The sequence below is a fragment of the Sciurus vulgaris genome (genome assembly GCF_902686455.1).
Source record: "Sciurus vulgaris genome assembly, chromosome: 1".
NCBI lineage: Eukaryota > Metazoa > Chordata > Mammalia > Rodentia > Sciuridae > Sciurus > Sciurus vulgaris.
Genome location: NC_136461.1, coordinates 201,449,993 through 201,476,966, shown reverse-complemented (window position 1 = coordinate 201,476,966; position 26,974 = coordinate 201,449,993). Strand labels below are relative to the sequence as shown.

Below are 26,974 nucleotides of genomic sequence, written 5' to 3'. Positions count from 1 at the left end.
CTCTGGAGCTGAAGAGCATGGCTGAGGTGCGTTTGCTTCCAGCTGCTTCTGCTGGGGGAGGCTCCGTTGCCGGAAGTTTCCACACAGTGGGCATGGAGTTTTCACTGGTGTGGTGCCAAGGGGAGTCCGTGGGTCTCCCTGTCCCAGGCCCAGCTTGCAGCTCGGCGTCCTGGGGCGTGTGGGCCAGGGCTGCTTACTCTCCGAATTCCCGAGGACCCGTCCGTTCTCCTGAGGACAGGATGTTGGGTTGGGGTAGCCAGAGGCTCTGCGCCCTGGCAGATTATGAGGAATGTGTTTCCTATGTGTGTTAGTGCAGTTTGAGTTTGGGGTGATAGAAACTCAATTCAGGTAGGCTTAAGCAATAAAGGGATTTCCTGGCTTCTGCAAGAAATGGGCCCAGGATGATTGCATTAAAAGATGTGGGCTCCTGTTTCCCCTCTGCCTCACTACTGAACGTCTGCCCCGTCTCTGAGCTGTGCCCTCCCCGGGGCTGGCTTTCTTCTCACATTCTCCACGTTGCAACTTGCAGAAGCACCGTCCTTATGCTAAAACCACCAACTTAACGATCCCCAGAGATGACTTTTCTTCCTGTAAATTCTCCTGTAATCTCTGAGTTAATTCCTGTTGGTCTAGCTTGGGTCGCATGCCCAGCCTGTACCAATCACTGTGGACCAGGCATGGGGTATTTTGATAGGACAAGTCTACGTCATCTGATCATCCCCTGAATTCAGGGGGAGGTTGAAGGTCAGCTCCACAGCCAACAAAGGAAGGGGTGGCTTCCCCAGTGGGAACTTGGAATACACTCATTGAAAGAGGGGGTCCTGGGACTGCCGGGGAGGTGGACACACGAAAGCCAGGTTCAGATCATCTCCTGTGCGTGACACTCGGGAGTCTCTGTTCTGCTTTGCCTTTTAAATGAGCCCGGAGCACTCCTCCATCACCCTGCTCTCCTCTGGGAGCGCTCAGGGCCGTGTCTGCGTGTGGCAGTAGCCCCAGCGTTCCCTTGCCTGAAGGTCCTTTGTGCAGCTCATCCCATTGAATCAAAGACCAAGTTTGGACCTTGCGCCCCTGCCTTGGATCGCCAGCCCCCCCTGAACTGTGGGTCAGGGTCTCTGGCCCCTCAAGTCTGCCACTCTGTGTGATAGCAGCCTCCTCCTGGCGGCAGGAATTTGATAGGCTCAGCAGCTGGAGGCACGGGTGAGCACTGAGGAGCCTTCCGTGGCTCCTCCTCCTCAAGAAGTTCAACCCTGAGCCCTGCCCACTGTGTGACTGCCCCCCTGCACTGCGTCCACTCCCCACCCCCTGCTTGTCAGTTCAAGTCAGACTAGTTTCCTTAAAAAAATCTACCCTCTCTGCTCCCAGGGCTCCTGGATGCTGTCCCTTGCAAGGACACTCAGTGGTTAGCTTCCTTGACCCAGGCCTCTCCATGGAGCCTTAATACAACTCACCATGCTGTGTGTGTGTGTGAGAGTCTGACCATCTTTCTTTTACTCCTGTTCAATCTTTCTCACTCCGTCATCAGCTCCTGGAGAGTGGGCAACTTGCCCAGGTAGCGAGAGGCACCTCCTTCTCAGAGGCCCACATCTTCTGACTCTCAGTGACCTGTTCGCATCATCCCCTCCACCCAGTGGGGCTGCGTGAGTACGAGGATGAGGAAGGGGACATAACCCAGAGCGAATGCTCGTCCACAGACCAGGCTGTGAATCACATAGCCGTGTGGACAGCTTCGATGTCCTACCTGGACAGGTTGGACCGCCTCTTTCTTCAAGCAGGTCTGTCTTATGCATGGAGAGGAAATTGGTTCTTGTGTTCATTTTACTCAGAGAAGCCATGTCCTGCTGGTGACTTGAGGCCATTCCACCTCGCCTCCTGTCTGGTTTGGGGCTCTGATCGGCCTTGGACTGCTGTAATCCCACTGGTTACTCATGAAGCATGGGATGCTGGCTCACCCACACCATTATTAGCACATTTAATCTTGGAGGACTTTGACTTCCCTTGCTTAGGAGTTCTGGTAAGAGTTCAGGGGATTGTCACGAAGGGCAGGCTGCACTGTGAGCCGTACGAAGGGCAGCTGGCCAGCCCTGGAGGGGAGCTGGGAGAGCTTCTTGTGGCACCTAGACTGCTGGGGAGATCGGGGAGACATGGGGGGGCACTGTTCTGTGTCAGTTGGGCATCTGTCAAAGCAAAGCAATGGCAGCAGGCCCTCCTGGGTCCAGCGATTGATGTCCCTGGGGTTGTCAGACCTGGGTCCTTTCTTGTTGTGACTGACTGAGGCTCTTCCATGGAACACCCCTTGCCATGTGACCTTGAACAAGCTCCTGACCCCTGTGAGCCCTGATTTCCTCATCAGTGGCTGCAGTTAGGCTGGAACCAGTCACCTCATGAAAGTGCTTTGCACTGTGTCTGGCTCTTAGATTTTCAGGGCTCTGCTGTCCTCTCTGGGGGCACCTTTCTTAGGCAGCCTAGCTCCCCTTGTTGGAGATTGAGGTCTTACAACAGCTGGCTTCCAATGCACTGTGGGAGTTTCTTTTTCCCAAAGGAGGTTTAGGATGTGGATGGGAGTCTCCAGCTTGCTGGCTGCTGGCTCATGCTCCTTCTAGGAGCTGGAGCTTGGGTAATCCCTTGAGGGGAGAGGTTCAAGAAGTGGGCAGCCTGCCTGCCGGACCGGGCAGGAATGGAGTGGGGACCAGACTGAAGGCAGGATGTTGTTTCCAGGTGGAAGAGTGAACAAGGAGGCTGGCAAGGCCTTGCTTTGTGAGGAGGTGCTAGTAGAGAAGGGAGGCCATGAACGTGTGTGGGCCAGGAAGGAGGCGCTCTTCCGTGCCTCCGTGCCTTTGCACATGCGTTCTCAGCCAGGGCTGTTTCACCCTCCCTGCACACACCCCTCATCCCTGGTCCCAGCTCCTCTGTGAAGTCCTCTCTGGGTGAAGTAGCTGCTACCTTCCCCCTCGACCCTATTTTCATGTCCATTACTTTACCATTTTCAAACAAGCATCCGCTGGGCGACGGTGCTGGGAATGCGGAGGAGGATACATCGTGGCTCCTGGATCGGACTCGGTTTGAGCTGTACTCTGCCTGGGTTCCTTTTCTGCCTGAGCAGTGACTCGTGTATTCCCGTATTCAACACGTACTTACCAGGTGCTGCCGTTTCTCCAGGCATCACGGTAGAAACTGGGGATTAAGGGGATGGTGGAAGAGACAATGAAATCGATAAATATCATTAAAGAACAAGATAATTTGTGATGTGCATGATTTAAGAAAATGAACCAGAGTAGAGAGCAAGGGGTCTGGAGTGGAATGGAGGAGGGTAGGAGAGAGGAGGATCCCATGGAGTGAGCCCTGGAGTGCAAGCATGTAGAAGCCTGGGTCCAAGGGGTTCCAGGCGAGAGGCACAGCACATGCAAAGACCCTGAGGGGGCAAGTTCCGGGAATGACAGGTGCAGGGCTGTGATGTGGGAAGGGTTTGAAGAGTGAGGGTGGGAGGTGGGCAGCCACTGGTCATGTAGGGAGAACCTTGAGACCTTGTGCAGAGCTTAGATGTCACTCTAGGTACCTTGGGAAGCTATGGTCACCGTCCATTGCTGGCTTGGGGTAGGCACTCCTCAGTGGTGCTCAAACACTACGTCATCCAACATACTGGCCGCCAGCCGCAAGTGGCTGCTAAGGACATCAAATGTGTCTTGTCCAAGTTGAGCTGTCCTGTGAGCATAAAAGATGCCAGTTCTCAAAGACGTTGAGGAAAAAGGATGCACATGGTCTCATTAATAATTTTTCTATTGATGGCATGTGGAAATGATATTATTTTGGATCTATCAGCTTAAATGACCTATTATTATAATTAACTTCATCTGTTTCTTTTTACTTTTCTCCTGTGGCTGCTGAGGATTTGAAACCACATGCATTCTCTTGCTGGTGGACAGCACTGCCACGGGAACACCTTGAGGTGTTCCTGGCCCACACTTGCCCATGAGGACTGGGGCTACATCTCGGTGTCGGGGTCCTCGACCACACTAGAGGGCTCTCCCTGCACAGCCTGGGTGCACGCTGGTTTCTCGTACCCGGAGCAGCCTGGGCTGCTGCTCCCGAGGGCTTTCTCTGGTGTAGTCAGGCTGCACGTGGGTCCCCTAGGGGTGCAGGGAACAGCCCTCGGCCAGTGACCAGAGCTGGAGAATTCCAGCTTCCTTATCCCTCAGCTGCACAGCTCGGGGGCATGTTCTATAGCGTTTCCCAGGGTCCCTAGTGGGGCTGAGCCCACTGCTTTCAGCGTCATCTGCTCTTTCATCTCCCATGTGGGCTTTCTTCCCATACCTGTCTAATCCCCACAGTCCCCACTTGGGATCGCTTCCCAAATAAACTGCTTGCATTCAGATCCCTGCCACTGGCTGTGCTTTGGGGGCAGCTGGGTGCTCAGCAGAGATGTACCTTAGAGGAGGAGAAGGACATGTCTCCAGCACATCCCTGGATGCAGATGCTGCTCTCACTCAGGGTAGGTGTTGGGGTGGTAGTGACAGGGGAGAGACTTCCTGGCTAGTATTCTAGTTTCTGGACCTCTGAGCCTGAGGACAAGGAACAGGGACACTGGGTGTGCCAGGCTCAGGGTGTGGCATTTTGCTGATCCCAAGTGCCTCCAGCTGCCACACCCAGGGGGACAGTTGAGTCAGTGGCTGAGTCAGTGGCAGCACCACCCAGAAGCGTGTTGTTCTCTTGGGTCAACCTGCTGGTGTGACCCAGGAGTGTCCCACATCAGGAAAAGGGCAGACGGTGTCCTGCATACTGTCAAGTAGTATTTATGGATGCCACGTCTTTTTTCTGACATCACTTATAACTCCAGATGTATGGTGTTTTTCCACACCTAGCAATCCCCTGATTTTCCAAAAGCAACTGGTATCCAACAATTTGGTTTAGTGCCGAGATACCAGTTGCAAGTCCCAGGGGCCACCAATCAACTGTAAATTCAGGGGTTCCCACAACCCCCTTCTTAGGTTCCTTCTTAGGTTGCTAGAACAACTCAGAGAACTTAGGAAAACACTTTCCTTACCATTACTGATTTCTTAATAAAGAATCCAACTCAGGAACAACCACATGGAGGAGGCACTGAAGACAATATGTGGAGAAGGAGAGGAGACCTGACCAGCACACCCTCCCGGAGGTGCTGCCTGTCCAGCACATGGCTGCACTCACCCACCTGGACACTCCTGTCCCTCATCCCTGTAGTTTAGGGACCTTTATGACTTTTCATTATGTAGGCATGATTGATTGAATCTTTGGCCACTGGTGACGGAATCCTGCCCTCAGCCCCTTTGTTTCCTAAAGGTCTTTCCGGAGACCCTCCTGAAATTATTTAGCCCCCAAAGTCACCTCAGCAGCATGCAAAAGACACTCTGTTGGGGCTGGAGGCTAGAGCTCAGTGGCAGAGCACTTACAGGAGCTCCTGGGTTCAAGTCCCAGCACTGCCGGAGGGAAAAAAAGAGGCACTCACCACTCAGGAGATTGCAAGGATTTTAGGAGATCATTGCCAGGAACCAGGGACAAATACCAAATATATATTTGTCTTATACTTTTGTAATATTAATTATTATTAATGAGATCTGACAAGAAAACGTGGAAAGACCTGTGCCTATAAGATGCCTAGACCATGCACGTCCTGGAAGGGAGCAAGCGGGGAGGTGGGGAGGTGGTGGATTTTGCAGTACAGAACTGCTGGTGTGCATCATTCATCCAACGACATGCAAAGCACCCACTGTGTGCTCGTGTTGTGCCCCATTCAGAGCCAACATCATGGCCAGGCTGAACCTTCTAAGCACCAAACCTGTTCATGTCTCCTGCCAGCTTAAAAGCTCTTTGTGGCTTCTAGAACCAAGACCCAGCTCTTTGGCTTGACTTCCAAGCCCTTCATCGGCTGCCCCTACCTCTCTCCAGTGACGGTGCTTATCCCACAGCATGTGGGCCTGGCAGACACGCTGACGCTCAGGGCACCCTGCCCAGCCCAGCCGCATGGCCCTGTCTCCGTGCTTCATGGGTAGGAGGCCCTCTCTTCCAAATTGAAATCATCTGAAGAAGAATTCCCAGCCAGAGAGAGAGAAAAACAGCCCATGCTGTGCAGTGAGCAGCCCGCCCCCCACCTCTGCAGGTGTCAGGCCCCGTGCCCTCTGCCTGGAGCACCATGCCTACAGTCCTGCCAGCTAACTTCTCCAGGAGGCGACTCAACATCACCTCCTCTGTGCAGTCTTTCCCAAGTCCCTTTATCGTTGCCTGTCTCTTTCTGTCCCTTATTCCCAATTTTCCTGGCACGTCAGTCTCTTGGCACTCTGTGGAAGGAACCACACGGTTAGCTAAGAATGCCTGCTAGTGTGTATCAGCCTTGACAAAGTGTCTAATACGTGTATTATCTCATTTAATCCTCCCCCCTCCCATTAGTATCAAGCTCATTTTTTTTATTAAGTACTAGTATTAAGCTCATTTTTCAGAGGTGTAAACTGAGGATTCAAGAGGTTAACAGAGATAGTAAGTGGTGGAGCCAGGATGCACACCCCAAGCAATTAGACTCCAGCGTTCTTGCAGCTTGCTGGGAAGCAATATTGTCTTTTATTGTTCTGCATCATACTGTAATTGTCTGTCTGTATTGTTGCCTCCTTGTATCAGTTTGGGTTCCAGCAAGAAGCAGATGGTATGCCCCAAATAGGAGAGACTCAGGAGAACTGAATTCAGGAGAAGAGGAGGCAGGGAAAACAGGGGACAGTGGGGTACCCTGGTCCCCCTGAGGCTCTGAAGGGATAAGGGAGGAGACACCTCTGGGAAGCAGGAGCCAGAGGCTCTGTGGGGAGGGTCTTCAGACAGGGCCGAGAGACCCGGGGCCTGGAGAGGAGGGAACACGGCCCTCCCCAGGTGTTCTCCCTGCAGTCTCATTTCAGTAGACCCTTTGCCTGAAGTGGGCTGGAAGTGAGGGCCAGGGGCCTCTGAGACATGTCCAGGGTGGAAGGGAAGGACACAGGAGGGCCTGGAGGGCTGTCTGCACACTCCGTCAAGAATGGTGGCCTTGCTCCTTGTGCTGACGCCTGTGCACCTTGCACAGAGGCCAGCAGCTCGGAGCTGCTCTGGCATCGTGTGTTGCATAAATAGCAAGGGTCTGAGCTTTGATAAAAAGACTCCTTCTGCACTGTCTGCCTGTCACTCACGCCTGGGCTGGGGAATTCTAAGTGTGGGTGTGTCTGTCTGTCTGTCACTGCTATTTGGGAGGTTGGTGACGTGGAAGACAATGGCACAGTCCCTGTTACTCTGTGCCAGTCTGATTCTTTTCAGTGGCTCTTAGAAAACTTTTTTACACCTCTTGCGCCATTTCAACTTGGATGTTGACATGACAAACACGACTTTTTTTTTTTTTAATTGAAGAAGCAAGTAAATGCCAGGCTCATCTCATACCAGCTACATGCTGCCACAATTACTGAGCTCACTGGCCCTTGTCGCTCAGCCTTTGCCTGAATTCCTCAGATAAGGATGGGAGAAGCAGCCCCAGTGCAGAGTCCATTGGACCTGGCTGTGTGGGCCTGGCAGACATGATGGCGCTCAGGGCACCCTGCCCAGCCCAGCCGCATGGCCCTGTCTCCGTGCTTCATGGGTAGGAGGCCCTCTCTTCCAAATTGAAATCATCTGAAGAAGAGTTCCCAGCCAGAGAGAGAGAAAAACAGCCTGAATTGCTGTAGTGTGTGCATCTGGGAGCCCATATATTTGCTGGATTGAGGAATCAGAAAGGAAAACTATAATTCCAAAGGGCTGATAATTCCTTTTTTTTTTTTTTAAAGTGTGAATGTGTGTGGTACGTGAATGTGTGTTTGTGTCTCTGATGCCGGGGGGTATAACCTCCCTGTCAGATCAAGTGGAAGTGTATGTGTTCCCACTTGGCTGTTTCTCAGGTACCTTAGCAAACTTTGTGCTGGAGACAAAGGACAGAGAAAAACTATCGCATCCTTGAAATCACACAGACCTGCTTGTCAGGACGTCAAGAAAGTATTTAGCCTTCCTGTGCCTCCGTTTCCTCATCCAATGCCACTCCCACGATGTGAGAAGTAACTGAGCCTTAACAGAGGTAAAGCGCTGGTAGTGGCTGGCCGGCAGCAGTGGCCCGGCCCTTCCTGCCCTCCCTTTCTTGGTGAGGAGGAGCCCGCTTGCCTCGGCTTGCTGTTAAACCTTTCAGAACCCTTCCCAGGGAAACGAGAAGAGACCTCACTTTCTTTTCTTTCTTTCTCACTTTTATTTCTGCCTTTATTACTTTTTAAAAAATTTCTTCTTTGCTCCTCCCACCTCTAGTCATACCCAGACCCCTGTGGGCCTGTTTTCCCAGCCATTTCTGAGGGTCTCCTTCATGGTCCATTCCTGTAGTGACCCACAGAATATTAACCAGGGAGACTGACTTGTGACCTAAGGACCACAGATTCCAGGGTTTAGATCCCTGAGGCTAAAGACAAGTCAATAACTACAAACCACCCTGACATCAGTCCAAGGCCTTGCTCCCTGTCCATCAGGTGCCCACCAGGAAAGGTGGCTGTCTAAGCCAAGACCAGCAATATGGATCAGTTAGGAAATAGGGGTAGCAAACCTGCAGGTGGGGGAGTAAGGCAGCCGATGAGTTCAATTAGGCTCAGATCCCAAAGCCGACTCTGCTGAGGGACAGAGACTGGGGCTGAGGAGCTGGGATCACGGGAGTTTTTAGCCTCTTTCACATTTCACTTTGAGGGTATCCTGGTTGTCTTGTAGGTGGGGCTCTGAAAAGTTACACCACTATCCTTAAGGCTAATCTTTGTAGTCTCTTACCCTCTTTGTATGAGAAGAAGCCAAGATGGATTTGGCTCCTGCCATTTTCCAAGGCTGGGAGGGCTGGGATTCAGACTTGGGTCAGCCTGACTTTAATATCCTTCGGCTTCCTCTCCACAAACCAAGTGACAGGGAGGCCAGTTCACTGAGTGGCGCAAAACCTGCGATTCACTAAACCCAATGGTGGTTGAAAAACAATTACGCAAAATAGAAGAGTCACTCCAGACCAGAAGTGTCACCCTAGCTAAATGCCTTTTTGCATTTCGCAGAGGAGATTACATTACATGGGAACCTGATTCCAGAACTTGGTGGCTTTAGGGTTGGTAATGGGACGATCTGGGGTATAAACACTAGAACACAAAACTTCTGCCCAGATCAAATCTATTCCAGATTCATAGTGAATCGATGTCTCTTCTGCAAGGTGGCCTTCGACCATGGTGCAGTTGAAGGAGAACTGAACTTGGCATCAGAACTAGGTTCAAATGCAGACATAAACACTTGGTAACTCTGGTGATAGGCATGTTCCCTAAGCCCCATACAATTATTCTCTTTTTACAGGGCTGTGTTTAGGATGAAGTGAGATAAATATCAGAAAGCACAAAGATTCTTGCCTGCTGTAAGAGCTGAACATATTCATTTCTTTCCTATTTCAGCTCTTTATTGCTCCCTACTTAAGATTGGATATAGTCAGTCTCTGTTAAGAATGTACATGTGTTGGAACCAGCCTTGGCAAAAGTCAGAAGGCTCAGGGCACCAAAAGTCAGAAAGCTCAAGTCATGAGGTGCCATGTGATCTCTGGATACAGGACTATTTTCTGGTTAGAGCAACTGACCCCTTTTTTAGAATCAAAGAATGTGAAAGAGAGCCTGGACCATATCTTCTGTGTGGTTTGTACTTATATTCTTTTTTTAAGTTTCAGAGAATAGGGCAGATTACATTATTAAAAATACAGTGGAAAGACATTTCTACCATTTAGGACCACAGGTAGTCTGGAATATGAAGACTAGGGATCGAAGTGTAGACCACAGGGTCTTCACAGCAGCAGAATTGTTATTTTGAAAAGCAGATTTTTTTTTTCTGTGCCTTTGCACATATTGTATTAATTATACAATACTTCCATGAACATTATCATACATGTCTCTTGGCAAACATATGTACACACTCTGTTGGGCATATACCTAGGAGTGAAATTCCTAGCTTATATTTTCCTTTGAGTTTAGTTGACATCATCAGAGTAAATCATATTTATAATAATATTTTGTTGAATGAATGAGGGTTTATGCCATAGTAAGATCTCACTTCTTTGGATCGAATGGACATTTGTGGGACACAGATGTTGTACTTTAACATATATTAGCTGATCTAGTGTTCGCAACAAAACCCGAAGTTGCTGTCATCGGCTCCATTTTGGAGATGAGGAATGTGTGTCCGTATTGAGTCGAGCCTTTGGCCAGTGCCATGCAGCTTGTAAAGAGCAGTGCCAGGATTGCATCCCAGGCCTTTTGGCTTCTAAGTGTTGTGCTCAGCTTGGCCACTGATGCTTTTTCTAAGGGAGCTGCATTTTTGCTAAGGACTTTGAGCACCAAGACTTCTTTATGTTATTCTAGCTATTTTGATTGGGAACCTTTCTACAAAGACCTGCATGTAGCATGGCGCCTGGAATATGTGTCATGCTTCAAACCCTTGTGTGATTACAAGCGGTCCATCATTTTCAAATACTGCTTATTATTGAGTCTGGGATCAGATGAGTGGAATGGTTTGCCCTCCTCAGCATACTTGTGTGTTTAGAATTTCTTTTTTGTGGGGCAATGTGCTAGCAAATTTCTAGTATGTGGTTGGTACTTCGTTTTCCTTTCCTTATGGCTCCTTTTCAGTATTTCCAGCATAAGTGCTCTGTTTGGTTTGCTGAAAGCCTAAAATCAGTTCACCAGAATGGTTAGAATTATGTGTAAGAGAAATCGAGGGCCAAGTGGGTTGAGGGGTGCATCTGTGATTAGTATGTAGGCTTTAGTGCATGGACTTTGTAGAAATGAACTTGCTGCCTAGGGATCTAAGTTGTTTACTTCCTGGCTCCTGTGTTCTAGAAAAGATGAGATTGTGTGCATGCATGCATGCATGCATGCCTGCGTGTGTGTGTGTGTGTGTGTGTGTGTGTGTGTGTGTACAAATGCATTCTTAGAAAAGACTGGGGTAAAAATTTCACCCAAGATCTGGAGAAGGGTCTGCATTTCCTCAGATGATCACACATAATATCAAATAAAACCAGCATCTTTGTTCTCATAAAGAATACTTGGGTTACCAGCTCTAGCCATTCACAATATGTACAAAATTAGATATATTGAGCTACAGAAAAGAAGAAAAAAAAAAAAAGTGTGGAAAAATCTTTCCTTTCCCCAAATGTTCCATCCTCATGTCATTGTGTTTGAATCCTAAAGAGCCCTTGAGAAAGAAGGATGATCAGAGAAAAGACCTTCTGACCCAACAATACTGTATCAACCTGCTGTGGGATTATAAATAATACACTGACTGATAAATACAACATCAATCTCATGTAAGCAGATAAATAGCAAAACTGGGCTTCTATTTCCGCTGTGGAAAGGCTGCTGCCATTTGTCTTTCTGGCAAGGAAAATAATTCTGGAATTTTAAGTGATTGCCCTGGAAGGATTGGACAGAACATTGATTTTAAAGCAAAGATGTCTCTGAGCTTAATCATCTTACTCTGTGTTTGGAATCTTCCCTGTCTCCTCTCCCTTAACCAAATTGTGCAAAGGTTGTGTAAATAAAGTTGCTTCTTCAGAAATCTACTCTGTGGGAGCCTGTTGGCTCCTCTGTGGCTGATTTTTTTCAAGCAATTTCTGAGATGAAATTTAAGCACATGTAAGATGTAATGTCTGTGTTTGGTGAATTGAGCCCAGTCTTTTCAGTGATTCTATAGCTCCAAAGTAGCCCTTGGTGATTGTCTTTAGAATAATTCAATAGAATTTCTATGCCTCTAAGTATAGAATCTAAAACATAAAGGACAAGTTAGGACTCTCTTAGAATAATTTTAATTTGACTGCTTCTGAGATTCGCTGTTTTCATATATTCTTAGTTGGATCAGCATTTTTATAGGCCCAGTTTGTAAGTTAGGATTAGATTTCAACTGCATCTAAACAGAAACCCAGATAACATTTTAGCAATTATATATATATTTTTTTCATCCTTTCCTTCTCAGACCAGAGAAGTATGGATAGAATCTAAAGCCAGATGGTACCTCTGTGGTTATGTGGTTATTGGGAACCCAAACCTTTTCTGTGTCTCTGGTTCTGCCACCCTTAGCATATTGCCTCGTGATCCAAAATGGCTACCAACATGTCAGCCATCACATCTAAATTACAGGCAGCAGAATGAAGGAAAAGGGGGAAGGACAGGCATCTTCCTCCAGTCAGGTTACAGGTTAGCTCTTTTTTTTTTTTTTAACATACTTTCCCCAAAGTTCTAAATAGTATTTCTGCTTACATGTCAACAGCTAGATTTGGCTACTCAGTCACACCAGCTAGGAGAGAGGCTGGAAGATGGGTCTTTTAGCTGTATCTATTGCTGCCCTGAATTAAATGGGGGCTTTGTTACTGAGTGAGGGGAGACCAGATAGAGGGTATAATAGCAGCCACATCCAACAGAGAGGCGTTTTGGTAAAAAGAGTGTTGTACAGTGGAAGGAGAGTGAACTTTGAAATTAGATAGGCTGTGTTTGAATCAGTACTTACTAATTGCAGAAACTTGAACTGATATTAACTTTTCTGAACCTCAATTTCCTATCCATTAAATATGAAGAAAGTAATAGCTACTTTGTAGGGTTGTTGTGAGGGTTAAGCAAAGTCACATATATCAAATAGACACACAGTTGATGCTGAATCATAGAATTCTAGTTGTTACTGATGGGCATATTGTGCCTTCGACCTGCATCCCTGCAGTGGTGGTTTTTTAAATTGATATTATAATGCACATAGGATGAAGTTTTCCCCTTTGAGGTATACTCCTGGAGTTGTATAACTAACACCGTGGTCTAATTCCAGAACATTTTCATCACTGCTCAAAAGAAACCCTGTAACCATTGGTCACCATTGCCCACCATCCCCTCCCCTGAGCCCCTGGCAGCCACTCACTGACATTCTGTCTCTACAGGTTTTCCTCTCCTGGTTATTTAATATAAATGGGACCATCCAATATGTGACCTTTCGTAACACTTTTCTTTCACTTGCATAATGTTTTCAAGTTTCATCCGTATTGTAGCACCTCTTAGTACTTGCTTTCTTTCCATGACTGAATAATATTCCATTGATGGCTATACCACAGTTTCGTTCATCCATTCCTGGTTTGCTTCTGCTTTTAGACGATTAACACTAATGCTGTAACATTCATGTACAGTGTCTGTGTGGACATGTTTTCTTTTCTCTTGTGTATATCCCTGGGAGCATATCTTAGTTCAGGCTGCTATAACAGACCACCACTGATGGGGTGGCTAATGGACCACAGAACTTCTCACATTCTAGAGGCTGGAAGTGCACCATAGGAGGCCAGCGGGGTTGGGTTCTAGGGAATCCCTCTTCATGACTGCAAACTTGTAGCTCCTCATTGTGTCCTTATCTGGCTGAAAAAGAGCCAGAGAGCTCTTTGCTAAGGCACGGTTCCCATTCAGGAGGGCTCACCCTCGTGACCTAATTCCCTCTCAAAGCTCTACTGTCTAATACTATCACCTTAGGGATTAGGATTTCAAATGTGGATTCTGACCCAGAGTGGAGCTGCTTGGTCAGCTGGTAACTGTGTCTAGCCTTCCGAGGACCTCCAGGTTATTTCCTGAAGCTGCTGTACCATCTTACATTGCTACCAGCAACGTGGGGCAGTCCCAACCGATGCACATCCTCAGCAACACTTTAAATTTTCCCTCTTTATGATGATAACCATTCTGGTGGGTGTGAGGCAGTGCTTTGTTGTGACTTTAATTTGCATTTCCCTAATGATTAATAATGTTGAGCATCTTTTCATGTGCTTATTATCTGTTGGTATATCTTTGGAGAAATGTTTATCCAATTCCTTTGACTATTTCTAAAATTAGTAATTAATCTTTTTTCTTCTGGAATTGTACGTACATTTTAGACACTCTGCCCTTATCAGAGATATGATTTGAAAATACTTTCTCCCATTCTTTTATGTGTGTTATCTAATTTATTCCTTGAAACAGTCCTTTGAGGTGGATATTATTATCCCTTTTTTCCAGTGAAGAGCCAAGGCTCTCAGGCAGTGATATTTGTTCAAGATCACACGTTAACTAAGTGTTGAAGATTGTACTGCTGCTCAGGAAAAGATTAGCCAGGGCATTTTTAGTTTAAGTGGTAGAAATCCAAATTAGACTAGCTTACACTCAAAAGAAGTATAGTTGTTCACATAACTAACTAGGAATTCCAAGGAATGGCTGGTCTAGCAGCAGGCGTAGGGTAGATCCTGTGGACCAGTGGTCAAATGGTGTTCCTAGGAATCCACCCCCGGCCCCATCTCTTGCCATCTTTTGGTTATGATCGTTCTTAGGCAAGAGCTCTCACGGGTGGCAAAGATAGAGGCCTACTAAGTCCCTCGAGCTGAGCCTTGTAGAGAAAGGTCACGTCGCTCTTTACCTGGCATCTACAGCATTCCTCCAATAGGGATTTTGATTGGTTTTGCTCAAGTTAAATGCCAAGTGAGTGGGTTCCAGCCAGAGCACTTTCCAGAAGGCTGGCACACTTAGATGGACAGCCTTGGTCCAGCCCTTTGGTTGGGAAGGTGCAGACAGATGATTGCCAGTTTCTTGAGAGTCACAAGAACTCAAAGAAGGATAGTTCCTAAAAGAAGGGGTTGTAGGGCAGTCAGAAAATGTAATTAATGACCTAAAGGTTTGTCAGGACTGCTGAAGTTTCAAGATGTTAAAATTAGTTGAGGATAAATAAAAGTTAAATTTTTAAACCCAAATAGTAGGGGAAAAGTTTATCCACATAATAAAACTCCTGAATATATTGAAAATAACCTCCAGAACAAATCAATTGTAAGTTTTCTGATATCCATTAAAATATAGAAATTTTATAAATTAGCGTGCATAATACTTTTAAAACTCTAAGGCCAGAGCAAAACTGATAGTTTTTCAAAAGCAAACAAAAACAAGAAAAAATAACAACAACAACAGGGAACAGAAGTTAGATACATCTGTCGGAAGGTTTGCTAGCAATTGTAGAGTTTTTTTTGAAATTTTTTTATTTTAATGAGCGCTCCTAGTGTGATTTGGAACGTTCACATTTGAGATGGATGTTAACCAGTTGCGTGTGACAAGAAGAAAACTCAGCAGTGGGTTAGCAGGTGTCCTGTTTCAAGGGGAGCAGTGCCCTACACTTGACAAAATCATGGTACGATTCTTTCATCACACAGCTCATTGTCCAGATACATTGCAGGCGAAGTCATATATTGAAGGGTGACCTTGGTCTTGCGACAGATTCCTGTGTATAGGGTTTCCCTAAGAGGGCCCCTCCCAGAACTGGTTACCTCGTCTTGACAGTGCCCTCTGAAGCAGAGCTGGGAGCCGCTTGGTGTGTGGGATTGGTTGTTACACTGCTGTCAAAAAATAATTCATGGAGTTATGTGATGTTATTGCCCAAGGGACCTCAGAAAGCATCTGCCCCAGGCTGCTAGTTTTAACCACAAGGAGAATGAGGCCAGTGGAGGTGGTGAAAAGCTTTGGCTGAGGAAAAGAAGCCAACTGCCCTCGCATTCTGTGTGACTTACCTCTCATTGCTGACAGCTACCATCTCTCTATTTTTTTTAATCCTTCTTGCGTAATAGTTCAGAGGAGCATCAACTTTGAAATAGGCCTGGCAGGATTTTGAACAAGTCAGAGAGGGGGCATGAGCCATGAAACCACCTTTCCTTGGACTTTACATTCATAGGCCTCTTTTTTCCCTTTCATTTCATCCATTGTGCTGAAATCTGGCATCTCTGCCTACCTGTGAGCTCCTTGATGACAGGAGCTGAGTTGTATATCTTTTTTTCTTTAATTTGGCTTCTAAAATATATATTTTGTAGAATTAAGAAATGATATTAGTAGTTAACATTCATCAGTCACTCACTATACACCAGGTACTTAGCTAAGCATCTTGCATAGATTATCTCATTTAAATCTTACCACAACCTTACTCAAAAGGTCTTATCATAGTCGCCATTTTAAAGATAAACTAAAATTGAGTTACTTGCCTAAGGAACACACTCTGTTAAGTGGCTGAGTTGGGACTGAACCTGGGATAAATGGAATCCACATTGCCAACCTGTTTAAAAACTGGAACAGAACTGAGAAGACTGGGCTTCCTCCTAATACCTCTGCATTAGAGAATGTCCCCAGGGACTCAGGAGGCCATGATCTCATCTCCGAAAATGACTGGAAAGAACAATGTCAGTCACAACAGTGGACTTGGCAAAGGAGAAATTTGACCTGCTCACTGTGTGTGCTGTAGGGCTGCACTGGTTTGGGGTAAGATGTGGTTTGCTTACAAAAATAACACAGCTGACTCTCGGTGCTAAGGTCACAAAAACGTCTGTTCTGTTATAGAATAGCTCTTGAGAAAAGGAAGGGATGACATGGGAGGACTTAGAATGTATTGGCTTTGGAAAGCAGGAAAGGAAGAGGAGAGAATGAGATGGAGAAGAGAGAAGGAAAATAGCAGGTGAGTATTGTAGGATGAGGTCTTCTTTCTTAAAATTAAGGGTGTCAGTTTAGTGATGATGTTACGATTTTTAAATAGTAGATAAATAGCCAGTAACATTCCTTGATACTTTGATGCAAAGACCAACATAATCTGAGCAGGTGGGAGTTTCTCAAGATGGGGTCTCTTACTACCACCCTTAAAACATAGCTGGGAAAGGTGGAGAAATGGCACCAGAATGCCTGGCAGACCACCTGACTGCCTGGGAATTGGTTGCCTTGTTGGAAGAATTGGAAAGCCTATTATTCATGAAATTCTCTCTGGCTCCTGTTGTTTATGATGATATTAGATAATAGAAGCAACTCTTAAGAACCAGGATTCATTCGTCTCTCTGGTTCAACTCCCCCAAGTCCTCTCCAGCCTTCCCCCATTCAGAATTGCTTGTTCTTTCATTCTTTCATTTTCCCATCTGTCAATAAGTACCTCTTAATCACCCAGGACTCTGGGGCTATAACAGTGAATGGACACCCCCCGCCCCCCACCGCCAGTTCTCAAGGAGTTCCTAGAGTAATGGGAGAAATATAAATATTTGGAAAATGGTGCCATGGAAAAGGACCATAAGAGGCACATTCTTGGTTTCGAGATAGCACAGAAGAGGTCACAGTTACATGTGATCGACTAAACTTAATCATCAAAGAAAAAGAAACCTGGATGTTCTGGATGTTCTTCTGATTTTTCAGGTGGATGTTTCTTTTTCAGACATAAAGTAAGACTTAGAATCCTTCCCTCCTATAGATTGCATGTTTTTAGGACTCTTATAAAACACCACAATTTTTCTTCACTTGGAGGTTGTTTTACTTCTATTAGAAATGATGTAGCTCATAAAAGAGAGGCAGTTCAATTCAAAACACATTTATGGGAGCCTCAGGGGGCCTGTGCTAGGCAGGCCTTCTGTGGGGAAGAAAGGGCCTGCAGGTTTCAGATGCAGGCCGCAGTGAATAGGATTTCTCTTACTAACTGCTGACCTTGAGCATATCGTGTCCATGTCCAGGTTCTCTGAGCAAAAAACAGGCTACCTCACCATGTTCCTGGGAAGATTTCAGGAGATGGTGCTTGTAAAATGTCAAGCCTGGAGCTCCAGGGACCTTCTGTCTTTCCTTTAATTCCTGGGGGATGTAGGTGATCCAGAGATGGATAGGATTTAGCCTCTGAGTGCCCCCAGGGATCGACAATCTGGGAATATTGCAGGAAACTCAGTAGGAAGATGAGTTCTCAGCCAAGCCCTGACATTAACAGAGTTGTTTGTCACAGGAAGGTTCTCAGTTTGTCATGTGTACCTGACGCTGAGGTTCCTCGAAACCAGGCCAATATCCTTCAGCAGCTCACCATAGAGGGAGAAAGGCTGTACAGAGAACATGAATCCCCAAGGAGTGGGGCCAGGGAAGCGCTCCCTAGATCAGTCAAGCTTGCATTTGAAACAGGAGTTCCCAATTTGAAAAGAGTTCCCAAAAAGGAAAAAAGATAACACACAGACTGCTGCAGAAGATTATCTCGGGGCTACCAACCCATTAATTATCTTTGTTGAGCCCACAGGGCACTGTGGCTAATCACCTGGGCTGTGACATCAGACTGCCCAGTCCTGCTCCACCACTGCCCCACATGACCTCTAGGCCTTAGGTTTCCCCTGCGTATAAAACAGGGATAATATAATATCTGCTAAATAATATGCACAGAAATTATTAGCTGACAATATTGGAATAATATTTCTTATTGGACAGAAGTATATTCCTGAGTTTATTCACTTGATGGTCACACAACACGTCTTGTGAGTTCCCAGCATTCTGTCTGTATCTTTTGCTCTTACCTCCATCAGAAGGAAGAGTCGGGGACCAGAGGTTTTTGTCTCCAAACAAACCATGTTCTCCTCTTTACTTACTGAGAACACTCTAGTGGTTTTATGTGAAACATGTAAATTAAATTAAGTACGTTTGGGAGTTAAGAGTAGGCTTTCTGAAAATATTTCATAAAATTGCCTGAGTGCACTTGGAAGCACTCATACAAAGAACATGAAGAAAACAGTCTTGAGTTCATAGAGTACGGCAATGTGAGCCCGACGGCACAACAGGCAGATCGAATTTACCCCTCCCTGCTCCTGCCCCCAGACGACTTTCCTTTCCTCTACTACTTAAAGTTGGTAGAAAAAGAAATTCAGATGTTACCAGGTGAAACAGGGAAGCCACTTTCTTTGTGGTCTGCGCTGGAAGACACTGTATCATACAAAGTAGCATAATACCAGCCACAGTGAAGGGAACAATTTTGCAGGCAGTGGACAAAACACTGGCTCCAGAGTTGGCCAGGCTCAGGGACATGCTTTCCAGTTCCCGTTCCTCTAATACTTGCATCTCAGAACTGTTGGGCGAATGATTTCAGACGCTGCATATACAAGAACCAGGGCAGAGACTGGCCCAGGGTAGGAGCTCAGAAAGTAGTATACTGTAGTATTCCTGAAGACTCAGACTCCTCTCTAGTAAATTTGGATAATGATACTAAGTTTTTAAAGTTGTCATGAGGTTTAAAGAAGGGAACGTGTTTTCAAACGTCCATCCTTAGCAATGCCTGTGCCTTAGCTCGTTAAATTTTCAGAATGCTGAGAAATAGAGGTACCATGTTATTTTCAGGAGGCCCCAGAGCTGCTGCATGGCAGAAGGTGAGCCCAACCAAGTCTTTCTAACTCATGCGCCAGCCAATTGAATCCCCTGTTCTTGCTCCCAGAAGTTGCTTCAGTCAGAATATCCTTCTTTAAAGAAGCTGGGTTTTGTTTGTGAAGATGGGGCTTTTTTTTAATGACCTCAACTTACTTCTGATTGGCATTCATCTTATTGACTCTAGATACTGTTTAGTTACTTACAAAATCCAAACCATAACTAATGGATCTGGCCTCACAAAGGATACTGAAAAGATTAAGTGAGGTCTCTGAAAACTATTCACACATTTGAGATCCTAGTCTCTGGTAATTACCATGCAGCTTTCCCCTCCCTTTATTCTTCCTCCCTCCAAGTGACTAATTTAGAGATATGAGTTGTGGAATGAACAGAGATGTATTTATAGTTATACTTCACATAAAAAAGAGTTCAAAGGGAATTCACATTGGTTGATTATTCACTATGTGTTAACATCTTTATCCACATCTTCTGATTTCATTTCACATAAAAACCCCAAACACAGCTTTATTGTTACCCATTACCCTAATTTTGCAGATGAGAAAACGAGGCTAATAAGTCACAGATTCAAACCCAGTTTTATGTAACATGAAGCCTTTTCTCTCCCCATTGCCCCCGTTCCAGGAAGGCACTGGAGAGGCTTTGATGCATGCTGTCGCTGGCTGGTACTGTGGCTCAGAGCACCCGTGGCTCCTCTTGGTTTCTTTGGCCCAGAGAGCACCCCTGACTCCCCACCCCTCGTTTGCTGTCAGTCATCTTGCAAATGCTGCCTCTTAGTTATAAGGCAGATGGGATGTGAGGCCTGCAACTGGATATGTGAACTCGGAGCCAAGTCTCTGATGACAGTGGGGTCAGCGCCATTGGTATCCAGAATAAGCCACACCCTTCTTGCTGCCCGGGTTTAAGGAGGCAAAGAACATCTAGCTAAGACCACTGTCTTGCCCTGGTGAGTAGCACTCGGTAGGATGAAAGGTACAAAGGTGCTGGACAGCCTCACGGGAAATGATGATGACGACAACAAAGATATCGCTTGCTTCCTATAAAGCTGGGTGCACACAAGCATAAGAATGAGTGCAGATATAGGTTTCCTGCGTTTGGGAAGGATGGTATATATTTCTGGGCAGCTTCAGGCAAAGAAATCCAGCATTTAAATTTTGCCCACGTCAGACTCTTTTTGCTTTCAGATATCCAGGAATGGTCTACAGGCTATTTGAGAAAACAAGAGGTACAGATGGTTTGTACTGGGGCACAGTTTCAAATAAGAGGATTATGGCCCATGAACCCCAGAAATGGTGGGTTGAGGTATGAACCTTTGAAATTTCTAATTGCAAACCAGTCTGAGGGGTACATATTTACCAGAGCACAATATCTCATTGTTTGCATATTCCTTTCTTAGCAAAAGGAGGCAGGGAAGAGCAGATACATAACATAACTGAAACAGCAATTGATGGCAGCAGCTTGGGCTCTGGTGAATTCAGTCAAGAAAGAAATCCCTGGCTATTTACCATCACAATTAGCTTACCTTGGTGTTACATTTTTATTCCTTGCATGTGCAGGGCTCAATATATACACAAATCAGCGTCAGCTGAGAGGGCTCTGTGCAGTCATTTTGACACATTCACCCCTTTATTTTACAAGTGATAGCACCCAGGCCCAAGGTGACCGCATCAGTTATTAGGGGACAAAGCTCTGGAACCCAAGACCTCCTGGAATTGAGGCAGTTATTCACCAACTCTAGGCTTTTAATAACAGCTCATATTTGTTTACTATCTGCCAGATATAGAGGCTGGGAAAGAGCTACCAGCTTAGTGGAGGTGACAGGTGCTGGATGACAATTTGGAATACAGGGAAGAATAATTCAAAGTCTGAATTTATTTCTATCCTAGAGGAAAGAAGACATTCTCAGTAGAGCAGGGAAGTCTAAGTGCTCCGTATAAGGTTCACCATCTTGGGGGAGCATGGGATTACTTAGTCTCAGAGAACTTAATTACCCAAGCTAGTAGCAGCCATATTTGCTCCAAGTTATAGAACTTTCTAAATGCAATGGACGAAGAAATAGGATTTCCTCCTGGGTATCTCATACTTCAAAAGCTTATGTTCTGCAACCATTGCATAGAAGTAAGTGACCCACAGGTACCATTTTTAACTACCTGCTATTGCCACCTGGCTATTTTCCCAGAACCTTCAGCTTTTAAAGTACTAATGGGAGAAAGTACTTCTGTTTATTTATTTACTAATTTTTAAAATAATGCCTCTCAAAGTGCATTTCTCAACACTTCACTTTGCCAAGGAAGGCACTTTGTGTGCGGTCCCTTAGAAGATTCTTCCTTTAGTTGATTGAAGCACTTTCCTACCTGAAGCATGGTCCCTTGGAGGACACTGATGAGCACCTGACAGGGGGCATAGTTAGGGTTCCAGCCTGGCCAATACAGGGAGATGAACATCACACTTTCCTAATGGCTTCCTCTACACGAAGCAGATGTCATCCATTACATGAACTCATAATAGCTTCCTGGGGTTGGTGTCCTTACCTTTTTGCCTTCATATGAGACAGTTGAGGGTCCAAGATCTCATAGCCAACAGGGTATCTGTGTCTGCCACTCCCTCGCCTTTTTGTTCACCTTGTCTGAGAGGCCTTCCCTGAAAATTCTTCATACAAACGCCATTGTGGAGCTACTTTATGTTTACTCCACTTCTGTTGAGTATTTATTAGTCTTCTGTTACTCCACCAGAAGGTAAGCTCCTGGAGAGCAGGGGCATTGTCACTGACTGACCCACTAGAGCACTTTATAGGCTCTGATAAATATTTGATGATTCATGAGGTGATGCATTTCCATTTGACCAGAAATCCTCAGCTTAGTGCCAGGCCCAATAGGACCAGAGAACAGACCCCTAACTGTAGAAGATGGCAGGAGCAGCTCAGGGGAGGCCACAGGGCCAGCCTTCCGCCCTATCTAAGGTACTCACCAGGAAGACCAGCTACAGGGTCACTATCAAAGGCTTCTATAGGCTCCAATTACTGAAGCCAGTTACGAGGCGGCCCACAGGCCTGGCTTTCTTTTTCCTTTGGGTTTTTTTTTTTTTTTTTTTCTTCTTCTTCTTTGTAAAACCAATTTCATCTGCAGCCAATGGTGAGGAATTACATTGTTTTGCATTAACGACAGTAGACTGAGCTAGTTTAAAAAATAGCCATCTGCTGGGGCTTAGGAGTGAGCCATCAGTTGGTACTTTTTCAGCTGAAATTTGGCCTTCGCTTAGCATCGGACACCAATTTGCACCTGGGAAATGCCTTTACACTCCCTGATTCTCGTCATTTCGCCGGGTTTGGGGTGGGGGAGTGCAAATGAAAAGAGTAGGAAATTATAAAAACAAAATCCTTTCGCTGGTCTTCGCTCAGCATTGTAGCGACCACAGCCACCGCGCAGAACGAGCCTCCCGCGGCTGCCGCGCGGGCGAGCTGCAAGCTGCCCCGGGGCCGCCCCTGCGCCACGCCCCGCGCCCCCTCGCGCGGCCGGCGGCCCTCGCAGCGGGAGGCGGCTCTCCCGGCCTGGCTTCCTGCACCCACACGGGACGAAAAAAGAACGCGTACAACTTTTTTGGTCCCCTTTTGCACAACGCTCGCGTAACCAGCTCGCTGAAGTAACCGCTCGGGGGCGGCCCGGGGACGCGCGCTTCCGGCGCCCCGCCAGCCGCGCGGCTCCCGCCCGCCCCGGGCGCCCGCGTCGGAGCGGGGCCGGGCCGGGGGCGGCGCGGGGGCGCGCGGGGGGGCGCGCGTGCGCAGAGCACTTCCTTGTTTGTCCCCGTGACTGCAGCGGGAGCGCCGCCCGCCCGCCCGCGGGAGTGTGTGCTCAGTCGGCCGGGCCGCGCCGCCGCCTGTCAGAGCGCTCCGCAGCCGCCGCAGCCGCCGCAGCCGGCCGGCCCGCCCCGACCCGCGCCGCCGGCATGAGCACAGGGAGGCGGGCCCCCCGGAGCCCCCGGCCTCGCGCGCCGCTCGGAGTTTGAAGGGCCCGGCGCCGAGCACCGCCCTTGCCGCCTTCGCCCGCCCTTCCTCCCGCCGCCGCGGGTGGGAGCGCGCCAGGCCGGGCGCCGGGCTGCGCGCGGGGCGTTCATGAGCCCCGGGCGGCCCGCGGCCCCGGGAGCCTGCGCCGTGACTCACCCCCCGCCCCCGCTTGTGTCTCGTCCCCCCCGGCAGGATGCCGGACCAGATCTCCGTGTCCGAGTTCATCGCCGAGACCACCGAGGACTACAACTCGCCCACCACGTCCAGCTTCACCACGCGGCTGCACAACTGCAGGAACACCGTCACGCTGCTGGAGGAGGTAGGTCGCGGCCGAGTGCCCCGGCCCGGCCGCGGGGACCCTGGCTCGCTGCCCCCGCGCCGCCGCCGCCTGGCAGCGGGATGCTCTTGCTTTCTGAACTGGGGAGGACTGCGACGGTGGGGACAGGGGGAGCCACACCCCCTCACGGACCCGTCCCCAACCCCACTCTTGAGTGCATAGGGAACTTGAGACCTGCAGACCCCTTCCCCGTTTGCCCGCATTTTCCGGGGTCCTACACGTTTGAAGGCCTGGGGACTGAGGTGGGGAAGGGCTGGAAGGGGCTCTCTGCACACCCGAAGAGGAAGAAGAGGGAAGTCCGTTGCCTGTCTTGCACCCAGCCTGGGTGTCAGGCAGTTCTGCTCTGCCTTTCCACATCATTGTGACCCTTTGCTAACCCGCGAAGTAGGTGGCGTCGCGCCACCAAGGGCTGAGAATCATAGCAGGAAGGCCAAGGTCACCAGTAAGGGACGGGGAGATGGGCAGTGAGCGCACTTCTCCGCGGCCAGGCAGGCTTAGCTGCACAGATGAGGGCTGGTGGAAAAATCGCAAAGAATAAGTCAGGCTGGGACTGTCTCCTCCGGGCTAATGCCTAAATTCCCCGAAAGCCCAGGTGGAAGGAGGTCTGTACAAACAACTCTCCAGCCGGCTCCTCTCGCAGCGTTGGCTTTGACAGGGCTCAGAGCTGCTGCGCCAGGTCTGCAGGGAACCCATAGGCTGGAAAGGGAGATATGAGGCCCATGCAGCCTGCAGTGCTGACCAGAGAGGGGAGACCCAGGGCTGAGAAAGAACAGCTCCCGTTATCTGGATCCTCCAGTAAAGCGTTGAGGGTGTCCAGGGGCAGGGTCAAGGGCAAAGCGATTTATTCCAAAATTTAAGTGAGATGGATAAGGAGAAACTTGCGAGCCCAGAAGCTGCATAAGCCTCTGCAACCTCAATAAAAACAGGACATTTGCATCGGAATTCAGTGCCGTCTCTGCCATCTCTGCCATAAAGCCCCACTTCTCCACACAAGCCAAGCCTATTCCAACTAGAAGGCAGTATTAGGTGGAAGTTAGGGAGAGAGATGGTTTTCTCAGAAGGGATAGCTCTTTCAGGTTTAGTGCCACCTAATATTGGGAATACTATAGCCACTCCTAATATTGGGAAGCTTGAGTTTTTGTAGGCAAACTGTTCTTTGCCTGTAATCCCAGGTATTTGGGAGGCTTGGGCAGGAGAATTTCAAGTTGGAGACCAGTGTGGGAAACTTAGACCCCATCTCAAAAATAAGAACTGGGATGTAGTTCAGTGGTAGAGTGCCCCTGGGTTCAGTCCCCAGTAACACAACAGAAAAACTGCTCTTGGTACACTGGCTTTGATACTCACTCCTACTTTAATATAGAACTGGTATTCTGAAGCAGAGAACTTCGAGATTTTAGGAGGTAAGAGACTTCTGTTAGAGCTGATTTCCGTGGTGCCTGCCTGCCAGGTGCTGTAAATTAGTCTGAATGTTTAATTCCATTTGAGACTGCTTCTAGAGTTCTCTCTGGAGTCATTGTTAGGTGATCGAAATAAATTTTGAAGTGGATGGAGAATTATCACCAGACTAAATGTGTTTGAGAGCAAGAGGTAAATGGTTTTTGTTTTGTTTTGTTTTTCCTCTGTGAACTGTCAGTCTGTTTCACTAGCCTGATGGTTAGTATTTGAGATGAAACAGAGTTGCCAGGCATTCAACCTCATGAGGAGACTGTCCTTCACTTAATTGTAATAAATTGGAACATGCTGATACAGGAGCAGTTTGCATCCTTTTCATGTACTAATCCTCTAAAGGATGTGACATTGATTAGACTGTAGGGCTATTTTCCTTCCAGATAAGGTTTTCAGTGCCTGCTAGTAGAGCTGTCAGTTACTTTAACTTTTTTTCTTTCTGTACATTCAGATAGTGTTACTGTATTCTGTTTGTGCAGCAGGTGATAAGGGTATTTGGTGCTGCTGGTAGGGGTTTTTTCATGTTGTAGCAACACTCTAGGATAGGTTAATATCAAATTACATGCAGCTGTTTTTTTTTTTCTTTGTTTACATATAAATGTAAATTCAACAGATAGTTTTTTTTTTTTTCTTTTTGGTGAGAAATAGTCTTCCAAGAGTAAGTAGAAGAAAATCCAGTCATAATAGTGTGGTCCACCTGTGAACTTGAGAAAGCTTTGGAAGGATGGAAGTTCAGAAGTGTCACATTGGAGTTCATTGATACTTAAATAGTAAATATTTTCATTCAGGATGGCACACATTTTCATAATTCTTTCTGTGAACCTGGGTATAGTATGGTTAGGAAATCATTGTCCCCTATCTGCATCTTTTAAGTCTTGAATTGTCTTCCATGAGGTTGGACTGTGGTCGTTACCTTTTGCGCAAATGTCAAATGCTTTTTCAGCATTTGACTGTTTCCAAATTCACTTCTTTAAAAATATGGGGTTCCAGGTGTGCCTGGAGCCCAAGTCTTTATTCTTGCCTTTATACCAGTGCTTTGCAGTCTTCAAAGCAACAAATAAAAATTAAAAAAATATGGGGTTCAGGGTTACTGCCCTCCAAATATAAGGAACATTTGGAGACATATCACAAAATCTTTTTGGCATATACTTCACAAGTGAGATATTTGGAACTTTAAGAATGTGGCTTGTGTTATTTTGTGGTTATTCTTAGGAATAGGACTTCTGGGTACTTTTTTGGTGATGTGGAAATTCCAGGATAGGGAGTAATTTGGGTAGCTTGGAATTCTCTCTTTCTGGTTCTAGCAATGAAGTACCTTTCTATTTGTTTATGACCTTTTCTGCTCTTTGGATTACTAATTAGCATTTAGCGAGCTCAACTCAGAAGTTATATCAGGTCTCCAAGCTTAGAACCTCAGGTTAGCCCATACTCTCCCTTTTGGTACATCTCCTTTGCAAAGGGAATGTTGTGTTGTGCAGATGTTAGGCTTTTGTTTAAATTTTCTTGTGACGATCACTCTAGGAAGTGAATCAGAAATATATGTTAAAGAGGCCAACAGTTTACTTCTGGGCTTCGCCTTTGATAGTCACACATGGCTGTGGAAGTCTCGTTTTGGCTGACACACAATGAGAGGCTGCCTTTGGGAGGCAGAAATGGGTTGACTAGTATTCTGCCAAGTTTTCATCCTGGGGTGTGAGCATTGTTCAAGCCAAAGCTAGGGTTCTGCTTATTCAGCACCCAAAGCACATGATGTGTGCCATTTTACTTATAGTTGTTTGAAAGTTAGGAATAAGTGACCCAGGGAATAGGGAGGCATTTTGGGACTGCAGTTTGGGAGACTGTAGGCAGGATTCCCGTTTTAAAGGCTGAGAGTGGCTAATGCTCAGTGCCTTTTGTAGGAGGGAGAGGCTGAAAAGGTCTGCTTGGTGATTTTATCTTGAGCCAGTATTTTATTTTGGTGGTGGT

At 47.1% G+C, this 26,974-nt stretch overlaps 1 protein-coding gene across 5 annotated transcripts in view; it reads left to right on the top strand.

Moving 5' to 3' along the window:
* ASAP1 (ArfGAP with SH3 domain, ankyrin repeat and PH domain 1) overlaps positions 1–26,974 on the top strand; it is a 337,055-nt gene that overhangs the window by 45,939 nt on the left and 264,142 nt on the right. For all 5 annotated transcript variants that reach the window (XM_079112364.1, XM_079112361.1, XM_079112365.1 and 2 more), the window contains exon 3: positions 23,419–23,545. In XM_079112364.1, the coding sequence (XP_078968490.1) occupies positions 23,419–23,545 (127 nt within the window). The remainder of the gene's footprint in view (positions 1–23,418; positions 23,546–26,974) is intronic.